Raw genomic sequence first — 14,745 nt, 5'->3', positions numbered from 1 at the left:
AATTAGCCGCAGCATCCGTCCCGTTTCATTTTCCCTTTAGATGATGCTACTATAGCCCTTTCTTAGCCCTTGTTTAGTTGATGTATCTGAACTTTTCTGTGGTGAACAACTGGACACAAAAAGACAACCAAGAGAAGGCCCATATTGAAACAGTCCATGTAACTGGTGACCCCTTCTTCCCAACCCCAAGTGTGAAAGTGAGCCTGGTTTTGTTCAGTGCTGTATCCCCGGTGCCTAGAACGACGCCTGGCAAAACCATGCACTTGTGCCCTCATGAGATTTGTTGAGTGAATGTTTTCCGGTGAAAAAAGGTAATGAAGATAGAAGTGCTGCTCATATGGGTTTGAGTTTTGAGACCCTGAGGTTGGTCTGCTTTCTCAGGTGGGCCTTTAAGTAACAACTGATCATTCTTTCATCGGAGCCTTTGCTCTTGGTGTTGACCAGTTCAGCACTCTGGCTGGATTGTTGGATTGCTTCCATTCTTCACGTATTTTCTTACCTGGACTGGAAAATCAAATCACCGTATGCTCTCATTTATAGACCCCAGGCAGTGCTTGATTCCTCCATGTTCGTTTCATCCTAAAGGAAACTCTTCTCCAAAATTAAGCTAAAAGAAATGTCAGGCATGTCAAACCTCATCTTCCTAAGTCAGCTTCTCATGCATGTGGTCTTAACCACCTATGAAGCCTCACTGTTGGCCTCCAGATCCCTAAAGCTCGGGCTTTAGCACATTGACTTGACAGTGGCTTCCGGGTCCCTTCTTCTCTTCCACAAGTCTCTTGTCCCATAGTGTTCATTAGGGCGAGCCCAGGAAAGAAAGGGAAAGAAACACCAGAAGGAGACAGCCTTCGTTGTTCAACCTGGGTTCTTAACAGATATTTTTGAGCTATCCATGTAGGCAGGTATTTTTTAAAATCAGAGCCACCAGAACTGGAAGATCACCATACTGTCCTGGAGACTCTCTGGGCAACAGTCCCGCAGCCAGAGAGCTGTGCAGAGCTGAGCGTGGTAACTGAAGAGGACGACATAGAGGCTGAAGGGCTGGAGAGATACAGAGACAAAGACTGGTTTAGGCTGACTTAGAGGAAACTGGGATGGGGGTAGGGTGGGTAGGAGGCTTTGTTTCAGTGGGACCCGACCGGACGGACCGGACCGGACCGGGGCGGGTAGGTGTCGGGCGGGGCAGGACTAGCAGGGCCTGCAGAGGGAACACTTAGGTCCTGCGGTCCGCGCGCCCAGCCTTTTCACCTCTCAGCATCCCTTATATTCTCGTCTCTATGAGTGAATTAAAAGCTGTTGCCCATCATGCAAAGTGCGTTTATGAAGCAGTAATTAGCTTTCCCATGTTTTATTAATCACATCTATGACTGCCAATCAGAGCTGCTGATCAGCACGAGATAGCTGATGTGACCATACTGAGTTGCTATAATTCTAGCCCAGAGCAAAGAAACTTGATGTCTCTGTCAGTCTGCGCAGCCTTATCAGGGGTAAATTCCTGTTTGGCCTACTGAAATGCTGGAACAGCTTGGAGATCTTCATCATATCCTTGTGGGCCCTCGAGGGGCTCTGTTTGGGGAGGATTTCCATCCAGGAGACTGGCACACCAGGGTCTAGGGCCTGTGGGAGGTAAGGGAAATATGGGCCACACCAAGCGCTTTTGTTTGCTTTGCTTGTTCACGGGGGCCTGAGCATAAGAATTTCTAATTTTGTAGGTATGGTGGTCTTATGCGCAAGTCTCAAGTATTTGTATTCCTGTAATTCTTGTATCAGCTGGAATATTTATTTTCATTTCTTTTTTTGGTTCTCTCCTTTATAATAGCTTGGTGTGAAAATTGCTAAAGCGGTTGCCTGCCACAACTTTGTAAAAGCCAAAAAGGATGCTGAAAACTCACAGGTTGCTCGAAAAAAGAAGAAACTTGCATGGGGGTGAGTTTAAAATTTTTAGCAGGAAGTATAATAACTTCACAGGAATTACAGAAATCCTGGGATCTGTTGTATGAGTCCAGTGTGTGTGTGACTCTTCGCTCACTTTAGTCCTTGTATCTGCTGCGTGTTTATCAGATTATAAATACGGGGGCATTTCTCCATCCCTTTTCGTGTTTATTTTGTCATCAGTGGAGCATGTGAAAATATTTCAAGTCTATTTTACTTTGGCAGTTAGTTAGCGTGTGTAGGAAAGTGTTTAGAAATACATGGAGATTTTTTTGGGGTGACCGGGTGGCTTAGTCGGTTAAGCGTCCGACTTTTGCTCAGGTCATGATCTCACGGTTCATGGGTTTGAGCCCCGCGTCGGGCTCTGTGCTGACTGCCAGCTCAGAGCCTGGAGCCTGTATCAGAGTCTGTGACTCCCTCTCTCTCTGACCCTCCCCTGCTCATGCTCTCTCTCTCTCTCTCCTAGAAATAAATAAAACATTAAAAAAAAAAAAAAAGGAAATACATTGAGATTTTTATGTTCTTTATTTTAGGTTTGAAGCAAAGAAGAGATGGGAGACCAAGAGCAACATGGGATATATGTAGCTTGCCAGTGCTCCTCAAGGCGTGGGAGTCTTCACTTGGGCTTTTCCTTGAGTCTTCAGCTGCTCAATTGACTAGGAAGATATTCCTGCATATGTTAACTGTGTCAGGAAACTGCTAGCAGTTGGAAGAATAAGCATAAAATGTGGGATTTGATTATTAAATCTTTTTAGTCTTTTTTAGAGAATTCATTCTGTTGACATGAATGAGGTGGAGCATTCTGTTACTCAAACACGAAATCAAAGTACATATACCAGGATTTTATTAATTAATTTATTTCTGTGACCCTCCGGTATAAAATCAGTTTTACTTTTCATCTGTTTGGTGAAACAGTGAGCTCCTCGTACTTCCTCATCTGTACCCAGTGCACCTGAACTTCCTCTACAACTGTGTTTGTATGATTGGCATTTGTTTATAATAGATTGGTCGTAAGTGCGAGAAAGTCTCAAATCGATACTGTCTTTACAGATGACTTTAATTATCTTAATGTTATAAAAGTAATTATTGGTTCTTTATTGGAGATAATAGAGTTGATATTTCCCAGTCAAATAATGAAAGCAATTGATTAATTTTTGTATACTTTGAGATGAAATACCATAATTTTAAAAAGGGCAGAAAGCAGTATTTGGAGGAGGATTTCAATTTAGCTCGGCCTGGAAATGTCCTCGTAAGTATCTCTCTCAACCATGTCGTTCCTTAAATTAGGATGTGGCTCTTAGAAGAGAAATGGCACTAGTGTACTAGACAGATCCACCTCCAGACAGTGTAACTTGGAACCTTCCAGGAACATAGTCTGGTTATTTTTACTCCTCTTCCCCATTCGGTCTTAAAAGATCGGATGAGTTAATGAGGGTAAGGTGGACGAGTGCCATGGGAAGCGATCATTAGATGTGTGTTTCATAGGCCCGACTAGAGGGGCTTTGGGAAGTCCTGTAAGAAGCTGGCAAATAAGCCTGGATGTTGGGTGTTTTGGCCCCTCCCTGTGCTTAGAACAGCGAAGAACTGCTGATCACTGCTTTCCTCCGTTCACCTGCCTTCCTCGCCTCCACCAGAGCTTTTCTAGCTGTGTCTCGTGTAAGTTTTCTCGAGGTGATGATATGCATCCAGGAACACAGAAAATGAGTCACGATGATCGTTTTATTATTATTATTTTGTTATTTTTAGACTTAACAATAGTAACAAAATTTTTGTAACTCATGGTAGCGTTTTTAATGTTTTTTCTATGTTCTGGAATATGTTAATAACCAGTTGGTATTTAAGAGAGCAAAGGCCCTCTCTTGCTTCCACTCAGTGAGGAAAGCTGGTATGGAAAAGACAAGATTTTAGGAGGTTGTGTATCTACTTACAGAATTCATCATGAAAAGGTGTCCAGACCAAATATTGGAAAATCTTATGTTTTATGATTTAATATCCCCTGTTGCATTTACCCATGACATTACATTTCAGACTCCTAATAGGTGAATACAGACTTGGAGTATAGGAGTCTTCTCCCTGAAAAAGTCTGTCGTGGGGGAACTGCCTGTCGCCCAGTCTGGTATTGTTGAGCAGATGTGTAACGTAGACATTTGTGCACCCAGGGCCCGGAGGTGGGCTTCTCCCAGCAACCTCTGCCTTGTTTTTCTTCTCCTGTGTCCCCGTCCTTAAAACATTTAGTGAGAGTGACCCTGGTGGGCATGTTCTGCCTCCGCTCGTGCCGAGGCCATGCCAGAGTGGCCTCTTTGAGGGCTGATTTGGGAGCCTATGACCTGAAGTCCAGCCGTTGAAGCCCTTCGCCAGCCGGTGCCGCGTTGTGCTGCCCTGCCCGGGGCTCAGACGTAGACGGGAGCATTTTAACTCGGTGCCGGTGCTGTGCTGGAATCGGATGTAGCAGCGGACTCCGTCATGAGGGGAACCGCATCTCCCGAGTCTCCGTATTTGGGTGTCCTGGGTTGTGAAAAGCTCTAAAATATGGTACAGCAGGTGGAGGGGGGTAAGAGAAGGAATCAGGGGAGAGGAAGGGACGGGTTGTCTGTGAGTGACTCTGCTGACCTGTCATGTGGCACCAGTTTCATTTTACCAGCTTTAATTTGAATTAGACATTTTGCTCAGCAAAGCAATAAAATGGGAACATTATTCTTAGAGCGCCCGTGTTGCCCAGAAAGCAGAGTCATTTGTCTTCTCCATCTGTCCACAGCCAAATGAGGATTCTTTTTGGATCAGTAATAACTGCCGTTCCTGAAGCTTCAGCATGCTCCAGCGCCTGAATTAGACGAGGGGTGTAAACGTCAGTTACTGTTAGCCGAGATTAATATGTTTCAGGTCGTCGGTACGGCATTAATGTAACTATGATTTACTGTGTAAGTACTTCGGGCTAAAACAACTTACTAAGGAACAGTAATTTTGAGCTTTATAGCGCTGGTTCTGAGAAGTAAAGTTGGTAGTGCGTTCTTGTTGGGAGCCCTCAGGAGGTTTCTGATTTTCAGCAGAACATTCTGTTTCTTTCACCAAAAGGAGAGTTTGAATATGTAATCTCAGGTTTGCTATAATTAGTTCTGATGACAGAGTTAAAGACCTTGGCCAAAACTGTAAATCACCAGCTAAACAGGTTTCTGCAACTGATCATAAATCTCAAACTCCATATTTTAAGCCCACTTGTTTTTTAGAGAGACAGTTAAGGGAGGGGCAGGCCAGGGGTGGGAATAAAACATTACCTGAACTTTGAGTAATAGGCTAGAACCTCACATTTAAAATCTACTGATTTCCCTGATACCTTTGGTCCAAAATGTTCTCTTTTCAGTATTTTAATAACATAGATTCTTGTTTACTCTAAGACACGTTTGAATTTAATTTTTAAAATATGAAGGTTAATCTTCAAACTGCCCAAATTTCCATTTGTTAGGCAAAGGTACCACTGTTTTAGAAATGTTACGTCCCGCTAACCTATAAAAAAGTACTATATGGGGTTAATATTTGAATAAGATGCCAATGGTGTGTGTTTTTTTTATGAGATAAGGTTTGGGGGAGGCAAGGTAATGTTATGTCAGACCCCATTTTGGAAAATTAACTTCATGAAACCCAGTAGTCAAATTCACAACCAAATGAAACAATTCAAGGTTTTCCATGTTGGCAGAAGTTGCTTTTATTTTTAGTATCTGGCAGAGCAACAAATGCTTTGCATGTCAATTTAATATTTTTTCAAGCCAACTGTTTATTCATTGGCTTAAAATTTACACTCTGCTAAAAGTCTTAGTCCTGACTTTCATGAAACAAATAGTAATATTTGGACTAAATATGTACACGAAAATTTTTCCAAAACCAAATGTAGATTGGTATTTGTGGCATCAGCGCCTTTTACCATGGTAATGGATCTGAAAGTACTTTGAAAGTCTAAAAAGCATTAGAAACCCAGGACAGTGAATTTCAGGGAATTAATTTTTATTATGAAGTAATCAGAGCATCTTTCTAGGTTTTCAGATTTAAATTAGTGAGAGGCTTTCTGCTAGAAAGTGGAATATATGTTAGAGTAAATTTTAATGAACTATCAAAAGATTGCTTTATCAGCATATATCTATTCATGACCTGTGTAGCATACTGGACAATAAGACCCATTTTCCATTTTTGAGGGTGGGATGCTCTCTATAGAGTCTGATAAAATGAGCAGAACTGCATTCTTTAGTCTTTATTATTTTACCCTCCTTGCATCCTGCTCACCTTGAAAGAAACACGCTCACCCGCCCACACTCTCCGTGTTGAGCTGTCCGCAGCACCCAGACTCCGTGGGGAAAGGATTCGTGACTCTTGTCGAGAACATGGCAGTCAGCATGTAGCCACTGGAGATGCCCATGGAGAGACCGAGAAAGGAGCCTCCAAACCGTTGTGCGCTCGTGTTAACATGGCTTCTTCAACAGTTTGTCCTTCTCCTAAGTAGAAGGAGATAAGTGTGCATTTTGCTAGCATTTCTTCAAATACACTGGTGCCGTCAGTGTAGCTTCCTGCCACCCTGGCCTCTGTGACCTTGATCCCCGGAACACAGCTACAGGCTTTCGGGAAGACTCTCCGTTAAATGCCGTGCGTTCTGCTATGTTCTTAGATGTGCTTGTAAAATCAAGAATTAGATTGAGGGATACTTCTCTTTTTATTAGTCTTAGTAAGCGCTTTTTAGATTTAAGTAGAAAAGACATAAACATGTTCCTTAGAGAGATGACATTTTTAAAACCTTGAATTTAGGTACCTGCCTCATATCCAGTACAGGTTTCTTAGGCACAGAATAAAAGGGAATGGCAGGAGAGCAGAGGGCAGTGCCCGAGAAAAGCCTTGGCTCCTGGGCACTCCTGTGCCAGGTTTCCGTTTGTGCCTCCCCACTGGCATTGCTCTGGAAGCCCCGGCCCGTACTTCCCCAGGGGCCGTGGGCGGCCTCCGGCTGCATGGCTGCAGAGCGCCTGCGGTGTGACAGGATTGCAGTGAGGTCATCTTCTCCCACCTCTAATTTCTGAAGGTGTGTCTGTCCAGTTATTACTTGTTCATTGGACTTAAAGGTTTAGAAACCAACAGCCACGGTACAAGCTGTAATTATTGATGTCTGTTTCATATTCATCTGTAAGTTCTGGCATCTGATCAAGAAGTTAATGTATCACTTCATCTTCAGGCTGAATGTGCCTCAGCTATAAACATTTTATTGTTTGATGGATAGTGTATAATTATGAGTACCCAGAATAAAAACTTTTCATTTATAATGTAATTCTAGAAGAAGTAATTATGAATGTCACAGGAGTAGGGAAACAATGAAGCCTTGCACTGCGGTTGAATTCCTCCCTACATAGTATCTAAGAAACATTTACTGAACGCCTACTGTATGCCAGATAGTACGCTACTTCTTGTGGTTGCAAAGAGGAATAATCACAGCATGATGGGAAATATTTGTAACCCATGTTTTAGACAACTTGAGTTTTACCTACCTGTGACTTCTTTGCCAAATACAAAGGAATAACCTACATGTAATAGGCCCTGAACTTAAAAAATTTAGTCCCACGGTTGGGTATGCTTTGTCTCTAGGAAGAAATTTCCTAGATGGACAGCTAGCTACAGTCTCTCGCCAGCCTGGTGACTGATCCACACGTGTGCACCACACAGTGAGTGGTATTGACACCTGACCTACACTTTATTTCCTAGACTCGCTACAAAGGTGGCGGTCATTGACGGAGTCAAGTTCAAGAATGAATGCAACTGTTTTTGCACAATACTTGGTCATTCTAAGCTTTATGTTTCTCTTAAACTGCATCAACATGTCCTTTCTGTTAGAATGCCTGTGCCCTAGTGTCTGCCCACGTCAGGGTGAGGATTACTCCTGCAACAAATAAGCCCCCCAAATACGACTCAGCACGATAGGGGTTTATTTCTTGCTTGTGGGACAAAGGAGGATGTTCTGTCCGTGGGGCCTCTGCCCCATGTAGTCCTCGAGAGACCCAGGCCTACGGCAGTTCTGTCCCCTTCCTGACCTGGTAACCCTGGTGTCGGCACCTCAGTGAGCTGGAAGGGAGACGAGCGTGAGAGAGCGAGCGCTCGTGGGAAGTTTGGGGCCCGGCCTTGAAGCGAAACACATCATTTCTCGCTTTGCCCTGGCTACAGCTTCATTATGTCACCACACCTAACTGCAAGGGAGGCTGTGACACGTAGACTGCGGTTTCTCAAGAAGAGGAAACATATTTTAGTAAATACTCAGCAGCGTCTGCCACGTTGCCTTGGTCACATGTGACCCTGACTTGGAGTGGTAGCTAAGTTCTGCCGAGGCCTGATGTTGAATAGCACCAGCTGCTCTTTGTGATTTGATGGAGGCATTTTTCCTCGCATGTGTTGACAGAGCTGATCAAAATAGCCACTCGGTTACCAGGTAATATGCGTGGCAGAGGTCCCAAGGATCTACCATGATGTGTACGTGCCGAAATAGAATTATATGCTCAGCAAGGCTCAAAGGATGTAGTTGGCCCCTGTGGAAAGTCCGTCGAGGCTTCGTGGCCAAGGCAATTATGTGTGGCGGAAGTCGTAAAAAGTAATTGGGACCTTACCCAGGAGACACAGTGGAGGCACGAGCGTCCCAGGCAGGAGGGGCTATGTGAGGGCTCCGCGGGAAGTGTAGCCGTGGGGGAGCATGGAGTTGGAAGGTCAAGCAGCTGAGCGACGACACTAGAGAGCGTGGCTGGGACCCACTTGCCCAGCTTGTGAGACACCCTAGAAAGTTTGGACTGAGTCTCAGGAGTGAGGGGACATGGGCACACATTAAGTGAGCAAGAAATGTGCCAGCTCACATATGAGGAAACGGGTTGGAAGGTAAAACAAGATAGGCTGGTTAGACTGTCTCCGTAGCCTGGGGAAGAAGCAAGAAGCTAAACCAGGGCTGTGGGAATGCAGAGGGTGAATCCTGGAGCTGTTCAGGCAGCAGACTTGACAGTACGCGGTGACTGCATGGGGTAGGAGGGACGTGGGGAGGGGTGGGTGCCTCCGGATGGCAGTGTGGAGTGAGGAAGTAATGTAGGTCCTTTTAGCAATTTATTCCTTTTAGTCCAAATCTGACATCTAGTAGTAAGTCACCTTCAGCGATGTGGATGGTGGAGTTTCACTGTGTCAAGGTACCTGTGGATGCCTTTGAGCCATCAGCGAGGTAACTGGGGGGACAGCTTTTAGACTCAGCATCAGAGGGCCCCGGGTTTCTTGGCCAAATCCAAGATCAAGGCATGATCACAATAGATGGCGACTTTGCTCTGGTTTCCTAGAAGTGATGTCTCTAATGTTTTATGGAAATTCTTTTTAAAGGTGTGTGCTTCCGGAAAGCCGGTAAGGAAGGGAGTGAAGCTGACATGGAAGGGAAAGTGCCAGTAGAGCCTTGGCTCTGTGAACTTCCCCCACCCCGCCCTTGCAGCAAAGGAGCTGGCCTCTCCCGCCCTCATGTCCGTCAATCAGACGGCCTCCCTCAGTGATGGGCAGTTCTCCAGAAAGGGGGCCCTGTTAGCAGCCTAAATAGAAGCTGGGGGTGGATACACGGCCCCAGTGAAGGGGAGATACAAGGAGTGGGAATATGTGTGTGGGTATGTGCCCAGACAATCTGGGCGTGGCTTTCGGCCCAGGTCTATGCAAGGGAGACTATTTGGACAAGCAGTGTGGGGTGGTGGACTTGAGGTCAGAAGGATATAAATAATCCACACCTTCCCTGGTGGCCCGAGTAAATGAGAGGTTAGAGGACTGATAGTGCTACATGGGAGTCTGCTGGATTTGAAATCCTAAGTGTTGCAAGTATTGATTCCAAGAATAAGTTAAACCCTTTAATAACCGTCTCTGAGATAGTATGTAAATTAGTCAGCTGTTTAAAGAAAAAAAAACACCTCATGATCACCTACAACTGTGCATACACAGCAGGTGCTGTGCAGGGGGTTGGACAGTGGAAAAGGAGTAAAAATGGAAACCACCTACTGCTCTTGGATATGTGCTTAAATATGTAGATAAATAGATATCTACAGATAGATGTATAAATGCAGACATAAACCGAGAGAGGAGTGACTTCCAAAGCAAGTTCTGTGGAACTTCATTCCATTAGAAGCAACAACAACAACAGATTTCTGTGGTCAAATATGTGTCACTGTGACCTTGAAAGTGCACATCATCAGCATATCAAAGGCTCTGAGAGGTCAGTAAACCTCTGTTAATCTGTATCACAGTGCCTATCAAATTTGTTTTAAAATACAAATTTTTTTGGTCAGCTACCATTTGTTAACAATCCACATATTTAGTTGCAATACTCTGGGAAACACAAATCTAACTGTACAATAGTTTAGACGCACAGCTTCTTGCCCCGGAAACTTTGGGAAGAGGTTGTGTGCATCTTCCATTCTGTGTTTGTACTGACCTGCCATCCCCATCCAGTAGAATCCATCCTTTATTTGAGGCTCGCCTTAAATTCTCAGACTCCCAAGTTTTTCTTGACATCTCCCTCCAAGACATGGAAATCACGTCCTTATATAGGTTTCCGAGTACAATCCAGACCTACTGAGTGAGCATGTGGTTTGGATCTTTTGTTTTAAAGCTCTCAGGTGCTTCTCATGCAGCTCGCTGGATACAGGATTGCAGGCCAACACTTTATGTGGATGAAAGGATGGATGGATGGATGGATGGATGGATGGATGGATGGGGTGGGTGGGTGGGTGGGTGGCAGGTGGATGGGTAAATACATATATACCTGGTCCTTCCAGCTAAACCATTTAAAATCTCGCCTTATTAAATATTCATTACTGATTGAGAACATAAACCCTGGAACTATTGTTCCAAGAAACTCATCTACTGAATGTTTTTAAAACCTCTGAGAATTCTGTGTTGTATTGCAGCGCCTTAATCATATACCACAGAACAGTCTAGCAGGTTGAGAAGCTAACATGTTTTCATTAGGTACAATGCTGTTGGAAGCCAAACACGCATTATACTTGTTTTATAGATGAGGAAACTGAGGTGCCGGGAGCTTTCAGAGAGAACTCTAAAGCCATACACGTAGCATAAAAGGTCAGGAGGAGAGCCAGGCCAGGCCTTTCCAGCGTTTCTCAAAGTGTGAGCCATGTACCACCTGCAGGCAGAAGAATCGCTTGTTAAACATGTAAATTCCAAGGCCCCTTTCTGGGGTGGGGCCCTGGGATTCTGCATTTTAACAAGCTGCCTGTTGGCTAATGCATACTGACATTGAAGATTCATCATCTTGGAGTAGCACCTCCTTGCTCCACAGAGAAGTGGGAATGGGAAAGGAAAACAAGCCACTGAAAGTTGCGCATGCCTCGTCACAAACTGTAGGGAGGTGTACTATGTAGTATTAAGTACTGAGTCTAATTCCATTAATGTAAGTGGTCGTGTCCCCGACTGGCTGGCTCTACTCAGTAAACCACTTTCATTAAAAAAAAAAAAGTACTGGAAGAAAAGTTTCCGTGTCAAAGAACTCAATTGGAATCCTTGCTTGGTTCTTGCCTCTTTGCCAACAATGCTCAAAAATAAAAAAGAAAACAAAAATCCAAAGTCCCTGAACATAAAAGTTCCATTCCCCATGGTGGAGGGCTTAATTAAAGTCCTCAGATGTTTCTCTGCACCTTGGAAGGCATTTTTATGAAATCCACAAATTACCAGAAGTGGCTCCAACAATTCTTGAGGTTGAAAGCTGTGTAAATTGGGCGGCTCCATCCATAACAGGCTGCCTTCATCTGGATTCAGAGTCCTGCTTCCTTACCTCTAGCCTCGTGGCTGTAACAACCACTCAGGGCTGGTGGCACTAGAGTGTTCTCCAAAGTTAAGGGCATGTAACAGAACCTGGAAAAGAGGGATTTCTCTCCCCCCGCCCATTTTCTTTCCTGATTCTTTCAATAAATATGTGTTGAGGGCTTGGGATGTGCCAGGGACTATGGTAAGCTCTGAGGCTATGGCACTGAAAAGAAAAAGAAAAAGACCGATTCTGAACTTCAAGGATCTCCTATTCTAGCTGAGAGGACAGATAGTAATTTAATTGTATAGCATCACAGTGGTCCCCAGAGTGGGGTCCCTGACCAGGAGCACCTGGGAAACAGAAGTGGCAAATTCTCAAATCCCAGGCCAGACCCGAGCTGGAAACTGTTTTCACAAACCCTCCGGGTGATTCTGATGCACACTCACGTCTGAGAACCTCTGTGCTCTCAAGTGGTGAGAAGCTATGGAGAAAAAGTGAGGGTCCAGAGAGGGTGGTGCTGATCCCTGCAAATGGTCACAGAGCGAAAGGGTTACTTACGCAATGGACTCTGGAGTGACCCAGATTCACATTCCAGTTCTGCCACGATGAGTCGTGTAACCTCTAGCGGGTCACTTAATCTCTCTGCATCTTGGGTTCCCCTTCTGAAAAATGGAGATAATAATAGTACCCATCTGATAGGGCGGTGAGGATTAAAGGAATTAATAAACATGAAAGTACCGAGATCCCCACACACGGCAAATAATATCCGTGTGGGGAGACAGCTCTCCAGGGTTTCTTGCATTTCTGCACATCTTGCAAGGCGGTGACCGCCCTTTGTTCCCAACTATCTCTGCAAGGATGTTTGTGTATAAACAGCCTTGGAAGATTGAGATAGTGCCTCCCTCTGGGGCAAAGAGCAGCCATATTTACTGTCCAGTGTAATAAGCAAACATCTCCCTCTGGAGCTCAGGCAGCCATGCTTACCCCCATTGTAAGAGATTCAGTTGCCTAAGCTCAGAGTTCCTCTCCTTTAATGAGAGCCATGCGGCAAGCAGGTGGCATTTGGCCCTCTCAGTATCACATTGTGGGAATCGGCACAAACAATGCCGAGGCCATGGCAGCTGCTCGTGAGAAAGAAATTGTCCCTTTGTCTCTGAATCTAGCTGCTTCTAATGTCCAGGAATGTAATGCCTTCTACCAGCAGCCACGAAACAGCGGCAAGCTAACTTGCTACCTTGAGTTAGGGTGAAATCTCTGCTCCCACACAGTTCTTGATGACACTGTTTAAAGGTTTGTGTAAGCGTGCGTTGCTTTTACTGTTAATACTCCCCATTGTATGCTGGTTCTGGAAGAAACAGAAATGTGACTGGTGGCTCCAGCCTTCAAAGAGTTTCCCCAGTGACCCAAAGAGGTTAAATATTTACATAATGTTGACATGAAAGACAATAAAGCTTGGGTTTGAATCTAGGCTCTGGAGTCTGACTAGATATGGGAACTTCTAAGCCTCAAAATCTTATTTGGAAGGTGGTGTTAATCATAATGCTTACCTTGTGGAGCTGGGAACATTAAGATCATGCATGTAGAGAATTGAGCGGAAGGGCCTGGCATGCAGTAAACACTTACCATTAGCTGGTATTACTGTATTTTGTGGAGAGAATGTGGTCAGGGCCTTTTCTATGCTTTCCCTGGATCTTTAGAGAAATAAGATCCCTATTCTGTACTGTAATGCAGGCAGAAGCTTCTTGATGTGGAACAAACCAAACCCCAACTCAGTATATCTCTGGATTCTGTCCAAAGAAATCTCCCAAGCTAAGTTCCTATAGGTCAATTGGATAAAGAACTGGCTTTAGAGTAAAAAACAAACAAACAAACAAAAAAAAAAAACCCCTCTCAGTTCGTATATATAATTTGAGGTTTGATATGATAATTTGATAATTTGAAGTTTATATGGTTGGTTGTGAAGATTATATTAATGGGCAAAAAACTGTTAGCACATAATATATGTTCAACTAATGTTATTCAGTCCCCTAGGCCTCAACACTATACTTTAATGGATTGTTCTCCTCTCATGACTGTATCCCTAGGACCTTTCACAATGACAGGTACATAGCAGGTGTTCAATACGTATTTGTTGCCGGAATTCATGAGCAAAAGTATCTACTAACGAGTTAACGAATTATTATTTTCTTTTGTCTCCTTTGGAAACATTTCTGCTTTAGTGGGTCATCACTGTATTTGTCTAAAACCAGTATGATTCTTGACAAATCTCCCCATTGCCTCATTTTCTTCTCTGCCTCTGGTTTTTAACCTTCTGGAGGCTATAGACAGACCCTGTCTCGGAAGGGACATACATGTAAACATACACACTGCATTTGGTCATGATTCCAGTGGTTCACAGCCTTCTTAAACTCTTTCCATCTAGAGGACCCTGGTTAACAACACTGCTATTCTAGGGTACCCAGCCCACTAAGGTGGCTACGAAATCACATCCTGTCCCAAATGAGCAAGCTATCATGCACAATCTACATCATAGTAGCCATTTCCTCTCTCTCTCTTGTCAAGGCCACACAAGGCCTACTTCCAATCTACTTGTGATTTAGGGGCAGCAAAGAGTTAAAGTGATTCAGGTATTTTGGGTTCCTTACAATAGACTTGTAGATTTTGAGCTAAGCTAATGGAAATGTTATCTGTAAAAGTGAGTAATTCAGTCTTACTGATCATGCCTATAATCCTGAAAATTCTAAACATACTTTCTATAACCATATTTCTTCTCCCCCTCCATTCTCTAGTTGTGAGAAAATCCAGTGGTCAAAGAATAACCAAGCTTCTCTTGTCCTTAGGGAACTGAGCAGTCAAGACCCTTCTGGAAGCAGAAAGGAGAATAAGGCAAGACTTTCTAAAACTAAATCATGTCAAGTGCCTTGCTTGACCTCAGAAAAATACTTAACCAGGGTTGATAATTGACTGACAGGGGAATTCAAAGGGGGAAATGGAGAATGTATAAAAACACTTAAGTAGAACTGCCCAAA

At 44.1% G+C, this 14,745-nt stretch overlaps 1 protein-coding gene across 4 annotated transcripts in view; it reads left to right on the top strand.

Moving 5' to 3' along the window:
- The window catches only part of FAM204A (family with sequence similarity 204 member A), a 33,087-nt gene extending 28,452 nt beyond the window's left edge, over positions 1-4,635 (top strand). For all 4 annotated transcript variants that reach the window (XM_039237324.1, XM_039237326.1, XM_039237327.1 and 1 more), the window contains 2 exons: positions 1,820-1,926; positions 2,466-4,635. In XM_039237324.1, the coding sequence (XP_039093255.1) occupies positions 1,820-1,926; positions 2,466-2,517 (159 nt within the window). In that variant the 3' untranslated portion in view covers positions 2,518-4,635. The remainder of the gene's footprint in view (positions 1-1,819; positions 1,927-2,465) is intronic.
- Positions 4,636-14,745: the final 10,110 nt, after the last annotated feature.

Source organism: Hyaena hyaena, unplaced genomic scaffold, assembly GCF_003009895.1.
Source record: "Hyaena hyaena isolate Hyena2069 unplaced genomic scaffold, ASM300989v1 scaffold_124, whole genome shotgun sequence".
NCBI lineage: Eukaryota > Metazoa > Chordata > Mammalia > Carnivora > Hyaenidae > Hyaena > Hyaena hyaena.
This window is presented reverse-complemented; position numbering and strand designations above follow the sequence as displayed.